The 25,219-nt window shown below is 42.1% G+C and overlaps 1 protein-coding gene across 5 annotated transcripts in view; it reads right to left on the bottom strand.

Moving 5' to 3' along the window:
- Positions 1-22,207: 22,207 nt before the first annotated feature.
- Positions 22,208-25,219, bottom strand: part of LDLRAD4 (low density lipoprotein receptor class A domain containing 4) — an 819,180-nt gene continuing 816,168 nt past the window's right edge. For all 5 annotated transcript variants that reach the window (XM_030212482.1, XM_030212498.1, XM_030212489.1 and 2 more), the window contains one exon: positions 22,208-23,622. In XM_030212482.1, coding sequence (XP_030068342.1) covers positions 23,080-23,622 — 543 coding nt within the window. In that variant the 3' untranslated portion in view covers positions 22,208-23,079. The remainder of the gene's footprint in view (positions 23,623-25,219) is intronic.

Genomic DNA, 25,219 nt, shown 5'->3' with positions numbered 1-25,219 from the left:
ACACGGGACTCCTGCTCCAAATGGTCTCCTTTACGTTGAAGCGGGTGGGGTAGGTTTGAATGTATCAGAATAGTTTGGCACCTCATATAATTTATATTTGAAGAATGCTACATTCCAATTTCCCAAAATGTGCTTCCAAAAGATAGACAAAATACTTACCAGACTTTTTATGGAAAGGTAAACCTGCTAGAATATCACTGCAGAAACTAAAGCCTACATTTGGACGGTCTAAAGTTTCCAGACTTCTTTAAATACACACAAGCCTTTGTAATTAAGGCAGCTAGCTCATGGTCTAAATATATGACACAATCTTCTGTTTGGTTACAAATGGAACAAACAATGATTCATCCTTTTCCTATACGACATTTATTTAAAATGTCTTCTATATCACTTGTTAATAATTGGCCTGTTATTTCTGCTACACTGCAAACAATGATTTATTTGGACTGCTTTAACAAGATGCAAACTAGACATTCCATGGATGCATTGATTTGGGGTCACTCTTTACTAAAAACTGGTTTCTTAACCTTTTATATGGAAGGATTGGGTACTTAAGAACATATTATATATTAATGATATTTATGATGGGAATTCATTCATTAGGTTATATTTGTTTTGAAGATATTCAGTCTTCACAGTTGTTTAAATACATACAACTTCATGTAGCGCTTTCTAAATGTATTCATTCCCACAAACTCACAATATCGCCTCCAGACATAAGCAAGGATTTTCATTCTTTAGGAGATTCTAAATCAAATGGCATCATTAGTTTATGCTCTATAACTGCCTATTCATCATGATCCTTGTGTTTCTGCTTTGCAATGTCTAGCGACCGTTTTACTAAGCTGTGTAGGCACATACGCGCATCCTACGTGAATCAATTTTGAACTACCGCCCAGCTACCGCATGGCCCAGGCAGTAATTTAATTTTTATGCGAATCCACTACGTATGCCAGAAAATTTTCCATCATGCAGTGCTGACCGGGCGGTAATCGGCATTGTATTCATACTGATGATTACCACTCGGTTAATGCATGAGACCTTACCACTAAGTCAATGGGTGGTAGTAAGGTCTCAGGCCCAAAATGGACGTGCACTAATTTTCATTTTGCTGCACATCCATTTTCGGCCAAGAAAGAAAAGGCCTTTTTTTTGCAGGTGCACTGATAAACGGACCTGCGTGCGTACATTACATGCGTCTACACCAGAGCAGGTCATTTTCGGCGCACCTTAGTAAAAGGACCCCCAAGTCTCTTGAAATGGGTAAGGAATGGGTTTGGTTCTGGACCAAATTAATGAAACCTTTAGCTTCTGCATCAATTTTGCAATCTAAATTTTTTATCGTATAAGGCTTTATGGACCCCAGTAAAACAAAATAAGGCCAATAGTGAATTGTCTAACTTGTGCTGGTCCTGTACTGAAGATATAGGCACTGTAGAACATATGTGCTTTTCATTTCCAAATCTAATACCCCTTTGGGAGGAAGTGTGGAATAGAATTTGTTTAAACTTAAACTTTCTTTATCATACAGATTTATTAACTTGAGATTGGTCTGTCTTCCTAAAACAATACATGAAAATATTTTTAAACGATTGATATCCTCACAACTGTAGCATTATCTATCATAATACATGATTGGAAAAATCATAAACTAATATGTTTCCAATGTTGGTGGTCATCTATGTGCAATATTGTCAAATTTGAAAGTTTATTGGCTGAACAAAATAATACTCCGATTTAACAAAATTTGGGATTCTCTAGTTCAATTTTGTGGTAGCCCTCATTCTAATTAACATTTTATTTTATATAATTTGTAATGGGCACTGCAATGTACAGTGATATGCTCAGTTTTTTTCACTGTTATGTTGTGCATTGTTATATATGTGTAAAAGTTAATACAAAGTTTGAACTTAAAAAGAAATATTATCCTTGAAAGGTGAGCAGTGTCCAATGAAAAAGAAGGCATAGAACAGGGGTGTACAAGTTCTGACCTGTGGGGAGAGGGGCATAAACAGGTCCAGTTTTCAGGATATTCCTAGTGAATATGTCTAAGATAGATTTGCATACAGTGGAGGTCGTGTGTATGTAGATATTCATTAGGGATATCCTGAAAACCTTATCTGTTTGTGGCCCTCAAGGATTGAACTTGTGCATCCCTGGTACAGAAGACTTGTTACAAGGCTACATGTGATAAATTTATTAGTAACACTAGAAAAAGAATTCTTTACAGAGAATTCCGAGTTGCAGGAAATAAGGTAATGCTGGAGATTAAGAGGTGTAGTTATCAACACGGGCTACCATTAAGACATGTCATTCTACTACTAACTCATACTATTTTAGTACAGGTCCAATTTTATGAAATGAGACCTAGTTACTAATAACTGAGGTTAATATTAACATAGTAAATGTTGGCAGAGAGCAACCTGCACAGGGCATTCAGTCTGCCCAACAAAGTGACCAGCGTGATATCTGGCACTCTGCCCAGGTTCCAATTCCTCATGATTACACATTGGCATGCTTAATCTCTACCTCTTCTGTAGACGTCTGCTCGGCACCAGTCCTACTTCCCAACCACTGGAGTTGCCATCAAAACCCACTTCAGCCTTGGACCTAATTTAACTTTGCCATTTATGTGACTCAGACCATAGAAGTCTGCCCTGCCTTGGTCTTACTTTCCAACCTCTGAAGCTGCTGTAAAAGCTCACTTCACCTAGCTCCAACAAAGGTCAGTTGACCAAGAAAATGAACAGGAACATAAGATCTGTGTAATTGCCACTGGGAGGGAAAATGAGTATACCAAATGGACTTTGCAGTCTTTGAAGGCAATGCTAGAAGAGTTATGATCCATCTGCATGTATAAAAAGTATATTTACATGTGTAAATTAGTTACTCTACTTTTAGAAAAGTGATTATTTTGTTTAATCAATACCTACTGGACTTCTCTGCTGATAGTTAGATCTGTTTGATTGATTTATTGTACTTAGGTGGATCTGTCCATTTTTCTTTTTTTCATGGGATCCACCTTGAGCCTTTAAGGTAAGGTGGAATTGAAATGACCAGATTAGGCTATATTAGATTACACACAAGGAGGTAATTTTATATATTTTTCGGTGGGTAAACCTTGTTTTATCTTTGGAAAAGGGCTTATAAAATGGGGTTATATGCCTACAAATTTGACTTGGAGAATGTTTGTGCCTACTTGTATGTGAACTGAGTGTAGATATGTTTGTGCCGAGTTGTGTTATACATACATATTTTATAAAATATGCATGCAAATTTACACCAAATACCAATCAAGTGTAGATTAACACATTTACCTGTGCTTTTTACAGGCTAGGTGTGGCAAAAAGACACAAAGAGGCATATTTTTAAAGCACAGACTTACAAAGTTATGTGGAGGGGCATTTTCAATATGACATCTAAGTCCATAATAAGTGGAAACGTAGTTAGGGGCACAACTATGCAGAAAGAAAACTAATCAATATAGTTGAAAGATAATACATGGCTGTGCCAGTAGCCAATGGAACTACAATAACAAAGGTGTAGCCCTCTTAAATTTTGAAATAAAAAAATCATTCATACTTGTAATATTTAGCAACGTCTGGAGTTTCTTTATAATAGTTTTTACAGCCCCAGGAAACGGAAATTTATGTCATACCTGATAATTTTCTTTCCTTTAGACGCAGCAGATGCATAACATTGAGGGGCATTTTCGATATGACGTCTAAATCTGAATTTGGACGTTTTACACTTGAACGTCCAAATTCCAAACAGGAAAGAAGGTCATTTTCAACAAAAAAAGTCTATCTTTTTCTTTTGAAAACTGTTTTGAAAAACGTTTTGTGATTTGGATGTTTTGTTTTTCAGCCCATTTTCAAACAAAAAACATCCAAAATGCAAAACGCACAAAATCAAGCCATAAGAAAAGTTTCAGTCACAGGAAAGCATTCATAGAGGATGATAAAGTTCAAACTACTGTAGAATCAGTCAGTTCTATTACATCTGAAAAATTATTTTGTAGGAAGACTAATATTTCAAAATATCAAAACATTCAGAAAAATGAGAGACTAGTGCTTGTTCTGACTGTGGTGCTAGCCACACAGGAGTAAAATTATTTACATGTTCTCAGTGTGGTAAAAGATTCACAGGCAAGACATCCCTCATAGTTCACAAGAGAATCCACGCAGGTGTAAAACCATTTACATCTCTGAGTGGTAAAAGCTTCAGAAAGAAGGCATTGCTTGCAGTGCACCAGAGAATCCACACAGGAGTGAAACCATATATATGTGTAGAGTGTGGTAGAAGCTTCCGCTGGAAGGGAAACCTCACAGTGCACGAGAAAATGCACACAGGAGTGAAACCATTTACATGTATAGAGTGTAATAAAAAACTTTTGTCGGAAGGTAAACCTCACAATGCACCAGAGAATACACACAGGAGTAAAACCATGGCATTTTCAGACTTGGTTTGATTGGTAACTGAGGTTACCTGTGTTCTGCTCTTAATATCTCTTAATATCTTCCTGATTAAGTATTGACTCCTTTATTCTATTTCACTCCCGTTTTTATTCTATCCTATTAACACAAAAAAAACCCTGTCCTTTCACTTACAGAGGGTCTGACCTCTACGAGTTCCTTATCTGTCTCTATCCTATTGCCTATATTGCACTGTGATTTTATATTTTTATGCTGGTATTGTCTTAAAGGGATTTTAGAGAATTGTGTTTTGAATATCTGTGCTAGCGATTTCATCTTTTTATGCTGGAATTGTCTTAAAGGTGTTTTCATTGGAACTGTGTTTTAACCTGTGCCAAGTGTTTTAAACCTGTGACTGAATCTGGTATCTGTTTTCATTAGAATTATGTGTTGAGTCTACACTGTCAGAGACTTAATTCAATCAATTTTGGTTACATAGCATCTGGTGACTCATAGCTCTGAAGGAGGGGCAATTTTGTTTTGAGCTGTGTGGTAGAACCTAAAATTACCTTGTGAGCTGGGAGCTGCTATGGGCATTTTCAGATTTGGTTTTGATTGGTAACTGAGGTAACTGGGGAGGGACTGAAATCTTTGTTTTGAACTGTGGCTTTTTCTGAAGTAATTCCTATGTTGGGGAGGGGAGAGGAAAGACTACGCAAAACAGAGGAATTCAATAAGTGGCTTGAGTCTTGGTGTAAAGAAGAAGGTTTTAGATACATAGGAGAATGGGGTAATGCGTGGAAAAATAACAGGCTGTACTGTAATGATGGGCTACATCTTTCTATGATGGGAAAAGGAATCCTTGGGGAGAAATTCAGACAGTATGTTTCTAGACATTTAAAATAGAGAGTGGAGGTGACAAAAGGAAACAGGGGATTTCGGAAAGTCACCCCCAGAATAAACATGATGGCAGAGGGAAAGGCCTTGTAAATATAAAAAACCACCCAAACTCACTAAGCACATGGAAAGCTATGTGCACAAATACTCGTAGTCTAAGTAAAAAGGTTCAAGACTTGCAAGCCCTGATGTTTGAAGAAAACGTGGATATTATTGCTATTACAGAGACGTGGTTCAACGATTCTCATGAATGGGATGTGACCGTACCGGGCTACAATCTTTTTAGGAAGGATAGAGAGGGCCGAAGAGGTGGAGGAGTGGCTCTGTATGTGAGAGAGCATATTAGAGCGACTGAAATGCGGGGAACCTGGGAAAAAGAAGACGCTTTATGGATTGTCCTGGAAAGAGAAAATGGAACCTGTATCCACATGGGAGTTATCTACAGACCTCCTGCACAAACAGAGAAGTTAGACAAGGATCTAATAGAAGATATTCAAAAGATTGGTATGAAAGGGGAGGTGCTACTGTTGGGAGATTTCAATTTGTCTGACGTGGATTGGAACGTCCCTTCTACGGAATCGGAAAGAAGTAGGGAGATTGTGGATGCCTGTCAAAGTGCCTTGCTCAGACAAATGGTGACGGAACCCACGAGGAAAGGGTCGATGCTGGATCTAGTGCTCACTAATGGAGGTAGTGTTTCCGATAACTGGGTGGGTGCCCACCTATGCAATAGTGATCATCACACCATATGGTTTGATATAAGGGCAAAGGCGGAATGCAGACGCACAAAACTCAAAGTACTGTATTTCAGACGTACTGATTTTATTAAAATGGGGGAATACCTGAAGAAGGAGCTGTTGGCGTGGGAAGGCATAGGAGAAGTGGAAAAACAGTGGTCCAAGCTAAAGACTGCTATAAATACGGCGACTCATCTTTTTGTGAGGTAAGTAAACAAAAACAAGAGAGGCAGGAAGCCTATATGGTTCTCCAAATAAGTAGCTGAAAAAATAAGAGCAAAAGAGGCTTTGTTCAAGAAATACAAAAGAATGCAATGAGAGGATCACGGAAAAGATTATCGGATTAAATTGAAAGAAGCGAAGAGAGAAATACGGTTAGTGAAAGCACAAGCGGAAGGTAAAATGGCTAAAGATGTAAAGAGAACTGACAAGACTTTTTTCAGATATATTGGAGAAAGGAGAAGAGATAGGAATGGAATTGCGAGGCTGAAAGATAATGAGAATGGCTATGGGGAGAGTGATGAAGATAAAGCGAATGTGCTAAACAATTATTTCTCTTCAGTGTTCACAGAGGAGAATCCTGGAGAAGGACCGCAGTTGGCTGCCGAGGGAACGTCTGGGAATGGAGTGGATACTGCGCCGTTTACGGAAGAAAGAGTTTATAAACAGCTGGAGAATCTGAAGGTGAACAAAGCTATGGGGCCGGATGGGATACATCCCAGGATACTGAAGGAGCTCAGAGAGGTCCTGGTGGGACCTCTTAAAGATTTATTTAATAGATCTTTAGAGATGGGAGAGGTTCCGTGAGATTGGAGATGAGCGGATGTGGTCCCTCTTCACAAAAGTGGAGACAGGGAAGAAGTGGGAAACTACAGACCAGCAAGTCTCACGTCGGTGGTAGGAAAAATAATGGAGTCACTGCTGAAAGAAAGGATAGTTAACTTTCTAGAAACCGACGGGTTACAGGACCTGAGGCAACATGGCTTTACCAAAGGAAAATCCTGCCAAATGAATCTTATTGACTTTTTTGATTGGGTGACCAAAGAACTGGATGAGGGACGTGCGCTACATGTAATCTACTTGGACTTCAGCAAAGCCTTGGATACGGTCCCCCACAGAAGACTCGTGAATAAGCTGAAAGGGTTGAACTTCGGACCGAAAGTGGTGAACTGGATAAGAAACTGATTGACCAACAGGTGGCAGAGGGTGGTGGTAAATGGAATCTGCTCAGAGGAAAGGAAGGTAAGCAGTGGAGTTCATCAGGGGTCGGTGCTGGGGCCTATTCTGTTTAATATATTTGTGGGAGATATTGCTGAAGGGTTGGAAGGAAAGGTGTGCCTTTTTGCAGATGACACGAAAATAGCCAATAGAGTGGATACCCTGGAGGGAGTAGAAACGATGAGAAGGGATCTCCAAACGTTAGAAGAATGGTCGAGGGTCTGGCAGTTAAAATTTAATGCTAAGAAGTGTAGAGTGATGCACTTGGGTGCGGAAACCCAAAAGAGAGATACCAGATAGGAGGGGAGAGATTAGTAAGCTCGACTCAGGAGAGAGACCTTGGGGTGTTGGTGTCGGAGGATCTGAAGGTGAAGAGACAATGCAACAAGGCGACGGCTGTGGCCAGAAGGATGCTAGGCTGCATAGAGAGGGGCATAACCAGCAGAAGAAAGGAGGTGTTGATGCCCCTCTACAAGTCGTTGGTGAGGCCCCACCTGGAGTATTGTGTTCAGTTTTGGAGGCCGTATCTTGCTAAGGATGTAAAAAGAATTGGTGTAACAAAAAGCTACGAGAATAGTATGGGATTTACGTTACAAGACGTATGAGGAGAGACTTGCTGACCTGAATATGTATACCCTGGAGGAAAGGAGAAACAGGGGTGATATGATACAGACGTTCAAATATTTGACAGGTATTAATCCGCAAACAAACCTTTTCCGTAGATGGGAAGGCAGTAGAACTAGAGGACATGAAATGAGATTGAAGGGGGGCAGACTCAAGAAAAATGTCAGGAAGTATTTTTCACGGAGAGAGTGGTAGATATTTGGAATGCCCTCCCGCAGGAGGTGGTGGAGATGAAAACGGTAACCGAATTCAAACATGCGTGGGATAAACATAAAGGAATCCTGTTCAGAAGGAATGGATCCTCAGAAGCTTAGCTGAGATTGGGAGGCGGGGCTGGTGTTTGGGAGGCAGGGCTAGTGCTGGGCAAGACTTCTACCGTCTGTGCCCTGAAAATGGCAGATACAAATCAAGGTAAGGTATACACAAAAAGTAGCACATGTGAGTTTATCTTGTTGGGTGGACTGGATGGACCGTGCAGGTCTTTTTCTGCCGTCATCTACTATGCATCATATGTGTGTGCCCGATGTAAACAGCTCCTAGCTCTCAGAGAATGTGTCCTTTCCCTTGAGGCTAGAGTAGCAGACTTGGTGGAGCTGAGGGAGACAGAGAGGTACATAGAGGAGACCTACAGGGATGTTGTAGAGACATCCCACCTCCAGTCTGGTAGCCCTTGTGCTACCTTGGAGGAGGGAGGTCTCCTAGAAGGAGAGCATCACCCTGGTGAAGTAGGAAGTACTCCTGTAGCCAGGACCTGCCCACCAGGGGATGTACTATCCTCTCGCACTTAGGATATGTCTCCAAGTGCTGCCCGGGAGGGAAGGGTTAGGACTGCTGTTGTAGTTGGTGATTCGATCATTAGGCATATAGATAGCTGGATGGCTGGTGGACGTGAGGATCGCCTGGTGACTTGCCTGCCTGGTGCGAAGGTGGCGGACCTCACGCGTCACCTAGATAGGATTTTAGATAGTGCTGGGGAGGAGTTGCCTGTCTTGGTACATGTGGGTACCAATGACATAGGTAGAAAGCTCAAATCCAGATCCTCTAGGGTAGCATTTTCTGAAATGCTACCCGTTCCACTCACAAGGCCCAAGAGGCAGGCAGCGCTCCAGAGTCTCAATGCGTGGATGAGACAATGGTGCAGGGAGGAGGGTTTTATAGTTGTTAGGAACTGGGCAACATTCTGGGGAAGGGGGAGCCTATACCGAAAGGATGGGCTCCACCTTAACCAGGGTGGGACCAGGCTGCTGGCATCGGCATTTAAAAAGGAGATAGAGCAGCTTTTAAACTAGAAACAGGGGGAAGTCCCACAGTCCCTCAAAAGTGCATGGTTCGGGATAAAGTATCTTTCAAAGATATCACCAAAACAGGGAAAATAGGGTATCCTGATAGTGAGGTTGCAAAAGAGACCGTAGTAGATCAGGTGTCCTTAAATAAAAATAAAAATCAGACAAAAGATTGCAAATTAATACTGTCAAGTACTAAGCATGATGTAAATAGGAACAACAAACATAGTTTGAAATGTCTATATGCAAATGCCAGGAGCCTAAGAAATAAGATAGGAGAGTTAGAATATATTGCACTAAATGAAAAATTAGATATAATAGGCATCTCTGAGACCTGGTGGAAGGAGGATAACCAGTGGGACACTGTCATACCGGGATACAAATTATATCATAGTGATAGGGTGCATCAAATTGGTGGAGGGGTAGCATTGTATATTAACGAGAACCTTGAATCAAATAGATTGAAAATTCTGGAGGAAACAAAACACTTCCTGGAATTACTGTGGATTGAAATTCCATGTGTAAAGGGGAAAAGGATAGTGATAGGAGTGTACTACCGTCTGCCTGGCCAGGATGAACAGACAGATGCAGAAATGTTAAAGGAAATTAGGGACGCAAACAAACTGGGCAACACAATAATAATGGGTGATTTCAATTACCTCGATATTGACTGGGTAAATGTAACATCGGGGCACGCTAGGGAGGTAAAATTCCTTGATGAAATCAAAGACAGCTGTATGGAGCAGCTGGTACAGGAGCCGACAAGAGACGGAAAAATTCTAGACCTAGTCCTTAGTGGAGCACATGATCTGGTACGGGAGGTAATGGTGCTGGGGCCGCTTGATAACAGTGATCATAATATGATCGAATTTGATATTAGCTTTGAAGTATACATAGGAAATAAAATACGTTAGCGTTTAACTTTAAAAAAGAAGACTATGATAAAATGAGAAGAATGGTGAAAAAAAAATTACATCAGGCGTGGATGCTGTTCAAAAACACCATCCTGGAAGCCCATGCCAAATATATTACACATATTAAAAAAGGAGGACAGAAGACCAAATGACAGCTGGCGTGGTTAATAAGTGAGGTGAAGGAAGCTATTAGAGCAAAAAGAAAATCCTTCAGAAAATGGAAGAAGGAACCGACTGAAAATAATAAGAAACAGCATAAGGAATGTCAAGTCAAATGCAAAGCGCTGATAAGGAAGGCTAAGAGGGACTTCGAAAAAAGATTGCATTGGAGGCAAAAACACATAGTAAACATTTTTTTTTAGGTATATTAAAAGCATGAAGCAGGCAAAAGAATCGGTTGGACCGCTAGATGACCGAGGAGTAAAAGGGACAATCAGGGACGACAAAGCCTTAGCGGAGAGATTAAATTAATTCTTTGCTTCGGTCTTCACGGTGGAAGATTTGGGTGGTATACTGGTGCCGAAAATGGTATTCGAAGCTGACGAGTCGGAGAAACTTAATGAATTCTCTGTAAACCTGGAGGATGTAATGCGGCAGTTCTACAAACTGAAGAGTAGCAAATCTCCTGGACCAGATGGTATTCATCCCAGAGTACTGATAGAACTGAAAAATGAGCTTGCGGAGCTATTGTTAGTAATATGTAATTTATCCTTAAAATCAAGCGTGGTACCGGAAGATTGGAGGGTGGCCAATGTAACGCCAATTTTTTAAAACGGTTCCAGAGGAGATCCGGAAAATTATAGACCGGTGAGTCTGACGTCAGTGCCGAGCAAAATGGTAGAGACTATTATTAAGAACAAAATTACAGAGCATATTCAAAAGCATGGATTAGTGAAACAAAGTCAACATGGATTTAGTGAAGGGAAATCTTGCCTCACTAATCTACTACATTTCTTTGAAGGGGTGAACAAACGTGGATAAAGGGGAGCCGGTTGATATTGTGTATCTGGATTTTCAGAAGGCATTTGACAAAGTACCTCATGAAAGACTCCAGAGGAAATTGGAAAGTCATGGGATAGGAGGTAGTGTTCTATTGTGGATTAAAAACTGGTTAAAAGATAGAAAATAGAGAGTAGGGTTAAATGGTCAGTATTCTCAATGGAGAAGGGTAGTTAGTGGGGTTCCCCAGGGGTCTGTGCTGGGACCGCTGCTTTTTAACATATTTATAAATGACCTAGAGATGGGAGTAACTAGTGAGGTAATTACATTTGCTGATGACACAAAGCTGTTCAAAGTCGTTAAATCGCGGGAGGATTGTTAAAAATTACAAGAGGACCTCACGAGACTGGGTGACTGGGCATCTAAATGGCAGATGACATTTTATGTGAGCAAGTGCAAAGTGATGCACGTGGGAAAGAGGAACCTGAATTATAGCTACGTCATGTAAGGTTCCACGTTAGGAGTCACAGACCAAGAAAGGGATCTAGGTGTCGTCGTTGATGATATGTTGAAAGCTTCTGCTCAGTGTGCTGCTGCGGCTAAGAAAGCAAATAGAATGTTAGGTATTATTAGGAAAGGAATGGAAAACAAAAATGAGGATATTATAATGCCTTTGTATCGCTCCATGGTGCAACTGCACCTCGAATACTGTGTTCAATTCTGGTCGCCGCATCTCAAAAAAGATATAGTGGAATTTGGAAAAGGTGCAGAGAAGGGTGACGAAAATGATAGAGGGGATGGAACTGCTTCCATATGAGGAATGGCTAAAGCGGCTAGGGCTGTTCAGCTTGGAGAAAAGGTGGCTGAGGGGAGATATGATAGAGGTCTATAAAATAATTGGAGTTGAACGGGTAGATGTGAAACGTCTGTTTACGCTTTCCAAAAATACTAGGACTAGGGGGGCATGCGATGAAGCTACAATGTAGTAAATTTTAAATGAATCGGATAAACGTTTTCTTCACTCAATGTGTAATTAAACTCTGGAATTTGTTGCCAGAGAATGTGGTAAAGGCGGTGAGCTTAGCAGAGTTTTAAAAAGGTTTGGACGGCTTCCTAAAGGAAAAGTCCATGGACCATTATTAAATGGACTAGGGGGAGAATTCACTATTTCTGGGATAAGCAGTATAAAATGTTTTGTACTTTTTTGGGATTGTGCCAGGTATTTGTGACCTGGATTGGCCACTGTTGGAAACAGGATGCTGGGCTTGATGGACCTTTGGTCTTTCCTAGTATGGCAATACTTATGTACTTATATGTACTTATGACTCAGGAGAGAGACCTTGGGGTGTTGGTGTCTGAGGATCTAAAGGTGAAGAAACAATGCAAGGCGATGGCTGTGGCCAGAAGGATGCTAGGCTGCAGAGGGGCATAACCAGCAGAAGAAAGGAGGTGTTGATGCCCCTCTACAAGTCATTGGAGTCGAGGCCCCACTTGGAGTATTGTGTTCAGTTTTGGAGGCCGTATCTTGTTAAAGATGTAAAAAGACTGGAAGCAGTGCAAAAATGGTATAGGATTTATGTTGGAAACCGTACGAGAGACTTGCTGACCTGAAAATGTATACCTTGGAGGAAAGGAGAAACAGGGCTGACATGATACAGACTTTCAAATATTTGAAAGGTATTAATCCTCAAACAAACCTTTTCCGGAGACGGGAAGGCGGTAGAACTAGAGGACATGAATTGAGGTTGAAGGGGGGGGGGGGGGGGGGGCAGACTCAGGACTAATATCAGGAAGTATTTTTCACGGAGAGGGTGGTGGATATATGGATTGCCCTCCCGTGGGAGGTGATGGAGAAGAAAACAGTAGTGGAATTCAAACATGCGTGGGATAAACACAAAGGAATCCTGTTTAGAAGGAATGGTTCCGTGGAATCTTAGCGGAGATTGGGTGGCGACGTTGGTAATTGTGAAACAAAACGGGAGCTGGGCAGACTTCTATGGTCTACGCCCTGATCGTAACTGAATAGGGATGGGCTGGAGTAAATTTTAAGGGGCTTCGACGTTAGCTTCACAACTTAGTACAAGAACAGTACTGGGCAGACTTCTATGGTCTGTGCCCTGAGAATGGCAAGGACAAATTAAACTCAGTGGAGGAGTGGCTTAGTGATTACAGCACTGGTCTTGCAATCCAGAGGTGGCCGGTTGAAATCCCACTGCTGCTCCTTGTTATCTTGGGCAAGTCACTTAACCCTCCATTGCATCAGGTACAAACTTAGATTGTGAGCCCTCCTGGGGCAGAGAAATATCCAGTATACCTGAATGTAACTCACCTTGAGCTACTACTGAAAAAGGTGTGAGCAAAATCTAAATAAATATAAAGTATCATATACCATGTAAAATGAGTTTATCTTGTTGGGCAGCGTGGATGGACCATACAGGTCTTTATCTGCCGTCATTTACTATGTTATCATTTCTGTAGCGCTACTAGATGTATGCAGAGCAAACAAGGCATTCAGATGGGAACTGCACTGGGTTTTTTTTAAACGTGGGGAAGGAGATGGGAGGAAGAGCAAGAGGGGAGCTGGGTGGGGGAGGAACCTGGGGTGACCAGCTGTACCCGCTAAAGGCTCACCCCAAGGCTACACTGAACTAAGCCTAGCACAGGATCCAGTAGCAAAGAAGCCAGGAGCATATGGGAACGTCCATCTGCCTGCTGGAGATAGAGAATACTGACTGAGCTAGGAGCATGATGTTCCATATAGCACTTCAGTTCAGCGTTCTCTATTTTCACCTAGTGGTAGATGGACGCAACACACTATTTGTTCATGCCGGTATTGGTGACTGCCATTACTGCACTATGTAAGCCACATTGAGCCTACAAATAGGTGGGAAAATGTGGGATACAAATCCAACAAATAAATAAATAAAAATAAATAATCTCTGGATTCTTCTGCTGCTGTCATTAAGGAATGGATGTTACAATAATCAACATGGGCTAGTACCATTGTACGTGCAATCATTCCAAATATATCAGGAGTGAAATTAGATCTGATGCCTCTCAATTTCCATAATACCAACCAGGGGCGTATCTGGAATCCGGCGGTAGGGGGGGCCAGAGCCAGAGAGGGGGGGCACATTTTTGCCTCCCTCCCCCCCCCCCCCCCCCGCCGCCGCCTCTCTCCACCCCCTCCCCGCCGTCAACCCTCCCCCGTTGCTTACTTTTGCTGGCCGGGGCCCCAACCCCCGCCAGCCGAGGTCCGACCCGCAATCTCCATATTTCGTCTTCCTCCGTGGCCATGTGCTTCAAGGAAGTAACGCTGCAGTGCTGATTGGTTGAATCCAGTTCGGCGTCTGACGTCGCAGCGACGTCAGACGCCGAACTGGATTCAACCAATCAGCACTGCAGCGTTACTTCCTTGAAGCACATGGCCACGGAGGAAGACGAAATATGGAGATTGCTGGTCGGACCTCGGCTGGCGGGGGTTGGGGCCCCCCGCCAGCAAAAGTAAGCAGCGGGGGAGGGTTGACGGCGGGGAGGGGGGCCAGGGCGAAATCTGCGGGGGCCCAGGCCCCTGTGGCCCCACGCAAATATGCCCCTGATACCAACAAAAACTGATGTCCAACATTTTTCTCCTCAGCAAATAAAGGCAGGAAAGAAGAACCGCAATAATGACAGCAGAAGCCTTACCTACCACAATTCAGATTTAGAGGCATTCTACCTGGGCTCCCACACTAGTTTAGAATTGTACTTTTTCATTCTTCCTTCTTATGACATTATATCTATTTGGCTTAGTAGACATATCTGTGCCTGCCGTTAATTAGATTTATACTAGCCCTACCCCATTTTTTACTACAGACTGGTTTAGTTATTCCACTCTGTAGGTTTTTTCGGATGTGGTGGCCAGCCCATGATTGTAGCCTACATAGGTGTGTCCACTGAGTTGGTACCCTTGGCTAATGAGGCTTTTTATTTAAGATAAGAATGACATATTTTCATATACAGCACAGATAATTCTTACAGCTTCCTTTAGAGCATTTTATTTTTTTAGTTTCTTGATTTGTATCTGCCATTTTCAGGGCACAGACCGTAGAAGTCTATCGAGCACCAGCCCCACCTCCCACCGAATCTCTGCTAAGCTTCTGAGGATCCGTTTCTTCTGAACAGGATTCCTTTATGTTTATCCCACGCTTTTTTGAATACCGTTACCGTTTTCATCTCCACCACCTCCCTCGGAGGGCATTCCAAGTATCCACCACTCTCTCGGTGAAAAAATACTTCCCAACATTTTTCTTGAGTCTGCTCCCCTTCAACCTCATTTCATGTCCTCTATTTCTACTGCCTTCCCATCTCTGGAAAAGGTTCGTTTGCGGATTAATACCTTTCAAATATTTGTATCATATCACCCCTGTTTCTCCTTTCCTCCAGGGTATACATGTTAAGGTCAGCAAGTCTCTCCTCATACGTCTTGTAACACAAATCCCATACCATTTTTGTAGCTTTTCTTTGCACCGCTTCAATTCTTTTTACATCCTTATCAAGATACGGCCTCCAAAACTAAACATAATACTCCAGGTGGGGCCTCACCAACGACTTGTAGAGGGGCATCAACACCTCCTTTCTTCTGCTGGTCACACCTCTCTCTATACAGCCTAGCAACCTTCTGGCTACGGCCATGCCTTGTCACACTGTGTCGTCGCCTTCAGATCCTCAGATACTGTCACCCCAAGATCCCTCTCCCCCATCTGTACACATCACTCTCACTGCCTAACACATACGTCTCCCATAGATTTCTACTCCCTAAGTGCATCACTTTGCATTGAATTTTAACTGCCAAACATTAGACCATTCTTCTAGCTTCTGCAGATCCTTTTTCATGTTTTCCACTCCCTCAGGGGTGTCCACTCTGTTACAAATTTTGGTATCATCTGCAAAAAGGCAAAACTTTACCTTCTAACTCTTCGGCAATGTCACTCACAAATATATTGAACAGAATCAGCCCCAGCCACCGATCCCTTCCCTCCAGTGGTCATTTAGGCCACCCTTTTGTGCCATTTTTGTTATAAAAACAGGTCTAGCTCAAAATGTCTTAGTTTTAGTCCTGGACGGTTTTGTTTTTTTCCCATTAGGGCAGAACTCCCTAATCCCACTCTTAACACACACCCTTGTGATATGAACGCACTTCTGATGGACTTAATAGAAAAACACTTAAAAACTGGTTTGAAAATATCAATTTGGGCATTTTTATGAAAAAAATCATCCAAATGCAGATTTATGCCACTTTTTGGACGTTTTTCTCTTTTGAAAATGAGTCCCTTAGGGCTCTAGCTATATACAGTTGTGTGTACAAGTTTAGGCACCTCTTGGTCTAATTTTATGTTTTAATAAATCCCTAAGGGAGCATGGGTCTTTCCTGCACGTTGAGGCCACTTTTAGCACAGTAGTAAAATGGCCCCATTTTCCAATTTTCCTAGTAATGGCCATGTGCTAATTTTCCTATTAGCACATGAGCACCTACCAACACCTATTTTCTACATGGGAAGAGCTCACACACTAATCAGTTAGTGCGCGGCGATATATCTGCGCTAACCGATTAGGTAAGAGCATGCCTACTCTCCATACAAGTCCCCAGCGCTAAAAAATAAATTCTATTTTTTAGCACAAGGGAAGTGTGCGCTGATCCTAAAACTACCGTGGAGACACCTGAGCATGACCTGCAGTAGTGCATTTTACCCTGTAGTAAGCAAATGTTAGTGCTTACCGCAGCTTGGTAAAAGAACCCCTCAGTAAACAGAATTAACTCAACCTCTGCATGGTATAAAATTATAAATGATTAAGTATGATGACATCTTTCAATAAATCTTAATGCATAAGCTACCCTTCTGTATGCCTTAGTGGTCTCCCAATTAGACTACTGTACACAATATACAATAGCCTGTGTTCTAATCTCTTTAAAAGATTGCAACCATTCCAAAATACATAGTAAAGTGGAGGGGCATAATCGAACGGTGGCGCCTATCTATAAGGGTGGCCATCTCTAATGACGGCCCCATAAAGCGGCGTACCCGACCGTACTATCGAAACAAGATGGCTGTCCATCTTTCGTTTCAATAATACAGTCGGGGCCGGCCAAATCTCAACATTTGGGCCACCCTTAGAGATGGCCGGCGTTAGAGATGGCCGCCATTGGTTTTCGCCGATAACGGAAACTAATGGCGGCCATCTCAAACCCGGCCAAATCCAAGCCATTTGGTTGTGGGAGGAGCCAGCATTTGTAGTGCACTGGTCCCCCTAGAGGGCACTGCAGTGGACTTCACAAACTGATCCCAGGTGCATAGCTCCCTTACCTTGTGTGCTGAGCCCCCAAAACCCACTACCCACAACTGTACATCACTACCATAGCCCTTCAAGGGTAACGGGGGCACCTAGATGTGGGTACAGTGGTTTTGTGGTGGGTTTTGGAGGGCTCCCATTTACCACCACAAGTGTAACAGGTAAAGGGGGGATGGGCCTGGGTCTGCCTGCCTGAAGTGCAATGCAGTACCCACTAAAAACTGCTCCAGGGACCTGCATAGTGCTGTGATAGAGCTGGGTATGACATTTGAGGCTGGCATAGAGGCTAGCAAAAAAATGTTTTTAATTTTTTTTTTGGGTGGGATGGGGTTGGTGACCACTGGGGGAGTAAGGGGAGGTGATCCCCGATTCCCTCAGGTGGTCATCTGGTCAGTTCAGGCACCCTTTCAAGACTTGGTCGTGAACAAAAAAGGACCAAGTAAAGTCAGCCAAATGCTCATCAGAGCCGGCCTTCTTTTTCCATTATCGGCCGAGACCGGCAATCTCAATCACGTCCCCGTCCCGCCTTTGGTACACTGCCAGCACGCCCCCCCTGAACTTTGGCCAGCCCTGCGACGGAAAGCAGTTGAAGCCGACCAAAATCGGCTTTCGATTATACCGATTTGGCCAGCCTTAGGAGAAGGCCGGCCATCTCACGATTTGTGTCGGAAGATCGCCGCCCTTCTCCTTCGAAAATAAGCAGGATAGTAACATAGTAGATGACGGCAGAGAAAGACCTGCACAGTCCATCCAGTCTGCCCTTAAGATAAACTCATATGTGCTACTTTATGTATACCTGACCTTGATTTGTTAGACTCCTGATTCATGCAAACTATTTTGACCACGTAAGCCCTCTCCTTTCTAAACATCACTGGTTAACAATTTCTTTTAGAATTCAACATAAAATTCTCACTTTTAACATATAAAGTCTTCCACAGGGGATCACCATCCTATCTAGCCTCGACTATCTCACCCCCCCCCCCCCCCCCATATATTCCCCTCCAGGGCTCTTTGCTCAACCATAGGGCACCATCTTCCATCTTCTTGGTTTTTTGCTCATTTTGAATTCACCAGTAAAAGTGCCTTTTTCTGTCTTGTACCCCATTTGTGAAGTGCCCTACCCTCTCTCTTCATAATGAGCTGTCTTATTCAAGATTTAAATCCTCTTTGAAGTCTCCTCTTTTTACCCAGGCCTTCCAAGGTAAAGTAGATTCAGTGTGGCAGAGATACTATGATGGCTGCAGATGGTCTATATGTTCCCCTGCTTATCCATGAACTGTATTCCTTTTCTGATGTATTTATTATTTTTCACACTGCTCTGATTGTACCTTTTGAAGGGCGGTATAGCAAGAAACCAATAAACATACATAATTCCTATTCATTTAGGGGTCCTTTTACTAAGGTAGGCTAATGGATTTAGCACATGCTAAATGCTAAGAAGCCTATTTTATACCGAAGGGCTTCTTAGCATTTAGAAAGTGCTAATCGTTAGTGCATAATAAATCTATTAGCGCGCCATAATAAAAGGACCTCAATGATTTTAACTGATTTACTTTATTATTTTCAATATACCATGTGCAAAAGTTTGGACACCCTTTCAGTTTACTTTTATTTTTTTAAGCTGTTAATAAGGTCCAAAAAAATTTGTTGACTGGTTAGGCCTTCAGTCAGCCATATAAAGACAATTATGTACCTAAATACTCTTAACCTTTCTACCTCTCAAATCCTGATTGTGGTTCTGTCTACTTTCAATAACCATGAGCTCTTCTAAGCAGCTGTCCGTGCATTTGAAAACAAAGATATTTCATTCTTATATAGCAGCGGAAGGTTATATAAAATCTCTGAATGCTTGTAGCCAACCTTTTCAACTGTCAGAAACACCATTAAGAAATGGAATTTGCATGGAACTGTACACGTCAAGTCAAAATCTGGAAGACAAACAAAAATCTCTGATAGAACTACCCAAAAACCAGTCAGATCTGCAAAAAGAGAGCTCCCAGAATGCTGCAAATGGCCTGCTGAAAAGTTTAGGTGGAACTTTAGTAGATGTTGAGAGAACAGTGTTGCTTATATAAGAATGATCTGCATGGGAGAGTTGTCAGAAATAAACTTTTCTACAACCTCATCACAAATCATGCAAAAGAAAGTTTCAGGCTTGCCAAGGTTAGTTGGAACAAAATGCTTTAGAGTGATAATATGAAAATTGAACTGTTCAGCCACAATCACAGAAGATATTCAGAGAAAAAAAGGATAAAGCATTTAAAAAAAACAACGCCTTGCCAAATAATAAGCTTGGAAATAGATCTATTAGAGTGTTGTGTAGCAGCCAAGGAGGTTTGATAACAGGAGACGGCATGAGCCTATCTGGCCCATTTAGTGGACTGAAGACAGGTGGAACTTGTTGCCCTATTAATTTAATTGCTTTGGGTGTATCAAGATGGTGGTGGTTGCATTGGGGAGAATTAAAACCTCCTTGGGTGGAGATAGGCTTCAGTATTGTGACATCATGTCATCTCCTGTTATCCAGTGTTGCCAGGGTTGCGGGTTTCTCACCCAATTGGGCTCCTTTCCATGAGCCACTGTGGCTTTTTCATGCCGCGTGCGGGTTGCGGGATTTTGGGCTGCTTTTTAAAGCCCCGCCGGCGGTTTTTTCACCCACCGTGGGTTTTTCCCCGTAGCCGCTGGCCGCGGGTTGGCTGGTTTTCCCATGGCCGCGGCCAGTAGAAGCCCCACGGAGGCGGGCTTAATGACGTCATATGTATGCAAATGGCCTCATTATGATTTATTAATGATGTCATTCACATGCAAATTGACTTTGTGCGGTTTGGGGCTGGCTTTGGGCGTGACAAAGTTTTTCCATATGGCAACACTGCTGTTACCAAACCTCCCTGGTGGCAGCCAGTAGCATAGGAAATAATGTGCAGGTAGAAAGAAGATGAATTCAACTAAATATCAAACATATCCCAGAATCTACTGTCCTACAGTCAGTAAAGGAACTGAAAAGAGGTTGGGTATTTCATGTTTAAAATATGTTTAAAAAGTACCTTAAATTTAACACAAAGTACTTACAGGAATGAAAGATAAAGGTTTTGGAATGGCCTTCAGAGTCCCCAGACTTGTTTATGATTCAAAATCTGTGGGGAGATTGCAAACAGCAGTGCCTACAGAACGATGTATGAACACTTCTGGGTTAGCAAAGTTCAGCAAGGAAGAATGGGGGAAAAAATTCCATAAGCAAGAAGAGAAAGACTATTAGCTGGTTAGAGGAAACATTTGAAAGCTGTTATTTCTGATAAAGGAAATGTTACAAAGTACTGATTGAAATGGCGCCCAAACTTTGTGCCTGCATATTCCCTGTTTTCTTACTTTGAATCTGTAAAAAACTACAAATACATAGTAATTATGCGTTAACATTTGCAGAAAAATGTTATATTTAATTATGTATCATGTAGAAGTTGTGTCAGATTCCATTCACTTTGTGATTCACTGTGACATACAATTTGACATACAATTTTTGCACACAACTGTATACCCTGGAAAGGCAGGGGTATAATAGACACTGAAATCGCTCAAAGGTACAAATAATGCACAGGAAACAATTTTTTTTTTTTAGTGGAAAGTTTTACTATCGCTAAGCTTATGCCAGAACAAGAGGTCATGATGAGCCTCTCAAAATTAATAGACTCTAAAACATCAGAAAATATGTCTTCACATAAAGGGGTCATGGATGCATGGAACAATCTCCCAATGGAGATGGTAGTCAAATAACTAACAGAATTCAAGAAAGCTGGGATTAACAGTATATGCTTATTTATGAAAAAAAAAAGTAAAGAAAGAAGTCAGAGATTAAGTGGAGTTTATATCATTGTACCAGAAAATAAATTTGGCAGACAAAACAAGTGCTGGGGTTCTCTGCCATCATATCCTATGTTTCTATGGTGAACCCATTGACTGATTCCCATAGTCTGAAATCACTGTCTGGGAAAAGTGAAGCTGTATGGTAAAAACTATTCTTTTAGTACAGACCAGGGAAAAAGTTAAACTGTAATTCGAAGGCGCTGTTCTATCACTGCATTTTTATGCATCAACTATGCATTCTTCCCTTTGTGCAGTGGGAAGTCTGTGTTCCTTTAGGTGCTTTCCAATTATATTTCTGGTTCTTGTATCAAGTTCCCCAGATAGAAAGTTCCCACATGGGATGCAGTGAAAGAAGCTTCCTACAGGCATACAACTGTGCTTCATGTACTGCACAACTGTAAAACAAACTAAATAAATGACATAATAAATGATATTCTGCAAAATAAAAGGTGGATCATCCATCCCTAGGGGGTTACCAACTGGGCTTCCAAAATCAAGTCTCCATTTTCCCTGTCCAAAATTCAGGTAGCTTCGCATGAACAGTAGCACACAAACACCAAAATGAGTGTGTACCTATAGAGGTCTGTCTGTCTATGGCACTATAACAGCTCTCCATGTACTGCACTGAGTTGCAAAAAGTCTGACATACAGTAAAAATTACAGTAAAGAGGGTCATTCATTTACACAATATAAAAAACCCTTGCATTTGAAACAGTTTATTGCATATTACTGTCAATATCTGACAAAGTATATTTCAGGATTTAGCATCTGTAAAACCTTTTACTACTGAAGAAGCTATACCGTTCAAAGAAGGAAGAGATGGCAGCATTATGCCTTGGTCGATAAAATTTCAGTGGTTGTTTGTCTTTTTAGAATGTGCAATACATGGCATAAGAAGTAAAGCAACTGAAAACACTCTAGGTATGTGAAATGGTGGCTCCGTTCCATCCAAAAGCCTCTAAAATGTTTCACTAAACATTTTACTTTTCTCTGTAATGCAAATTATTGCAAAAAAAAAAAAAAAGGTTCCAATGTATAGTCCCTGTGTGTCATGAATTGTATATGTGGGGAGACTTTGGGCTCAGTCCAACAATTTTTTTTTTCTGTTGTAAATAGGGGATATGTTTCCCTCCTCAACAAAACACTATAATCCTCAAGCTCGACCATCACGCTACAGGTCAAAAGACAACACACAAACATTACACAGAACACTTCCCTCATATATAGATACATCTATCTATATATCATTTTTCTTTAACATTAAGAAAGTGCAACTTTTTAAACAACATATTTATCACAACAAAATTAAATCCTGGCATTTATATCATTTCCCCTCTTTACAACTTGGCACACAGAACAGGAATTTTGATTTATAGAGGGAAAAATAAACAACCTAACCCCTTCCTTGGGGGTGGGGGGAGAGAAAGCAAACTGGCCAACTGTTTCACCCACCTATACCCAGCAACTCTCTTCCTCCTGCCCACCAGTCAGTTAATGTAAAAGAGGCTAAGTGATGCCTAACGTTTGTGCTAAATTTTCTCTTAGAATTAAATAAATTCAAATACTTTACTTAAAAAAATAACCCTTCTCTCCCTCCTCCAAAAAAAAAAAAAAAAACCTCCAAAAAACACTACCAGTGGTCAAACTGAATGGAAGTCTGTAATGTGAATATCCATTTTTGCATGCATTTCCCCTGAAAGTAAGCTGAAACAGAACTTATTTGGTGTGGTTTTGTTTAAACTAAGTTGTACCATGTGAAACTCAACCACATTGTGCTTGGGGAGTGTGAAGAAGAAAGGCGCCAACATGCTCCTGTTTGCCTCTCTGTTTTTATTCCTTCAGTTCAAGTGCACATTGGAGAAGCTCAGACAAGGTTTCCCGGCTGTCTGTCTTTGCCTTTAATAGGAACTGTTGTGCTCTCTGAATAGTCCTGTGGACACTGCAGTCTGTTCCCCCTCTGCGATGAAGGGGGTGTGCTGCTGTGCTGGTGATGGAAAAAGGAGGAGCCTGGGTAATGGCCCATGACCTCACTGTATGTTGGGGGTGGTCCTTCCATTCTTCCGCTACTGCTGTAGCTGGTTGCACTGATGCCCGAATTGCTGCTAGGTGGGCATGGGCCCCCATTATACATGGAAATGTCTATCAAATCACTGTCAAAAATGGTTCTGTTGGGTGGTGCCCTGACAGATTCTCGGTTGAGCTCCATCTGCTGTTCTGGGTCCCGGAGTTGCAGTGTGCATGGCCCTTGGTAGGGTGGTGGCTCTTCCCCATCAGACAGGGATATAGTGGGAGGAAGGTCAATCTCATGCTGCATGTAGGGGTAAGTTGGCTGGAAGCGGTTGAATTGATCCCTCTGCATAAAGGAAGGAGCTGTAAATCTGTCCCTGGATCTTGGCGCATACATGATCTGCAAAGAGAGAGAAAAAGGTAAAGAGATCAACAAGTTGTACTATCAACACTATTTGCTAAACATAAATGCAGCCTGGACTAAGGAACAGGATCACTGCTGCCATTAAAACACTGTGCTAAGAAATGGGCTTATGTCATGATATATCAACTTATTCAGGCTGTAGCTTCACAGTGGGGGCAACAAATTCCACACAACTTTGATAACAGTCCAACACCACCATTAACATTATTGCTTGATGTATAGCGGGTATAAAAACTGATTTCAGCAGTGACTCTTTTCACACTGAGACATCGCTCAGCGATTCAATGTAATCGTCATCGATCCACCCAAACCTTTTACTATTTTATAAACTATTTATACTTTTTAAAATATATGTCATGTAGTTAAAAAGCGTTACTTCACTTTCTCAGCCATTTCAACTTCATGCTGACAGACCCACACCAGGCGAGGTGTGGGTTCGTCAGCATTAAGTTGAAATAGCTGAGAAAGCTAAGTAACGCTTAGCACATCCTTATGCAGGGTTTTCCCATGTGCTACACCCATTTCTAGCGCAACTGCAAAATCGTCCTTTTCTTATTATATCTTTTTCTGGCCCTGCACTAATGTTGGTATTAGTGCACAGCCATTAAAAAATTAAACATGGGAGCACATACACTTGTAATTTAAGAGGCACTAAGGGCTCCCACATTAATAGTGTCCAATGTTCCCATCAATCTGTTCCCATATGGCTTATTACGGGAACATTAGACACTAAAGGGTTAAGGCAGCATTATCCAGTTAATGCATGCTAGCAGAATAGTGCTTCCATACCCATCCTCTGCCCCTGACATGCTCCCCCCCCACCCAAAAAATATTTAGAGGGGCATAATCGACCAGAAACGCCTATCTCCATGGGCGTTTATCTCCGAGAACGGGTCCGTGAAGGGGCGGAGTGAACCGTATTTTCAAAAAAAATAGACGCCCATGTGTTATTCGCCAAGGTGTGAGCTGGGCGTTTTTGCTTTTCAGCGATAATGGAAAATGAAATCGCCCAGCTCAAAAACGAATAAATCCAAGGCATTTGTTCGTGGGAGGGGCCAGGATTCATAGTGCACTGGTCCCCCTCACATGCCAGGACACCAACCGGGCACCCTAGGGGGCACTTTTACAAAAACAAAAAAAAAGGTAAAAGAGCTCCCAGGTGCATAGCACCCTTCCCTTGGGTGTTGAGCCCCCCAAATCCCCCTCAAAACCTACTGCCCACAAGTCTACACCATTACTATAGCCCTAAGAGGTGAAGGGGGGCACCTACATGTGGGTACAGTGAGTTTGGGGGGGTTGGACGACTAAGCATTAAGCAGCACAATTGTAACAGGTAGGGGGGGGATGGGCCTGGGTCCACCTGCCTGACGTCCACTGCACCCCCTAACAACTGCTCCAGGGACCTGCATACTGCTGCTTGGGAGGAGGACATTTGAGGGTGAAAGTAAAAAGTTGTGAAACATCATTTTTTTGTGGTGGGAGGGGGTTAGTGACCACTGGGGGAGTCAGGGGAGGTCATCCCCGACTCCCTCTGGGGGTCATCTGGTCATTTAGGGCACTTTTTGGGGCCTTA

Source organism: Microcaecilia unicolor, chromosome 1, assembly GCF_901765095.1.
Source record: "Microcaecilia unicolor chromosome 1, aMicUni1.1, whole genome shotgun sequence".
NCBI classification, from domain to species: domain Eukaryota; kingdom Metazoa; phylum Chordata; class Amphibia; order Gymnophiona; family Siphonopidae; genus Microcaecilia; species Microcaecilia unicolor.
The sequence above is the reverse complement of the archived record's forward strand: the minus strand, read 5'-3'. Positions and strand labels throughout refer to the sequence as shown.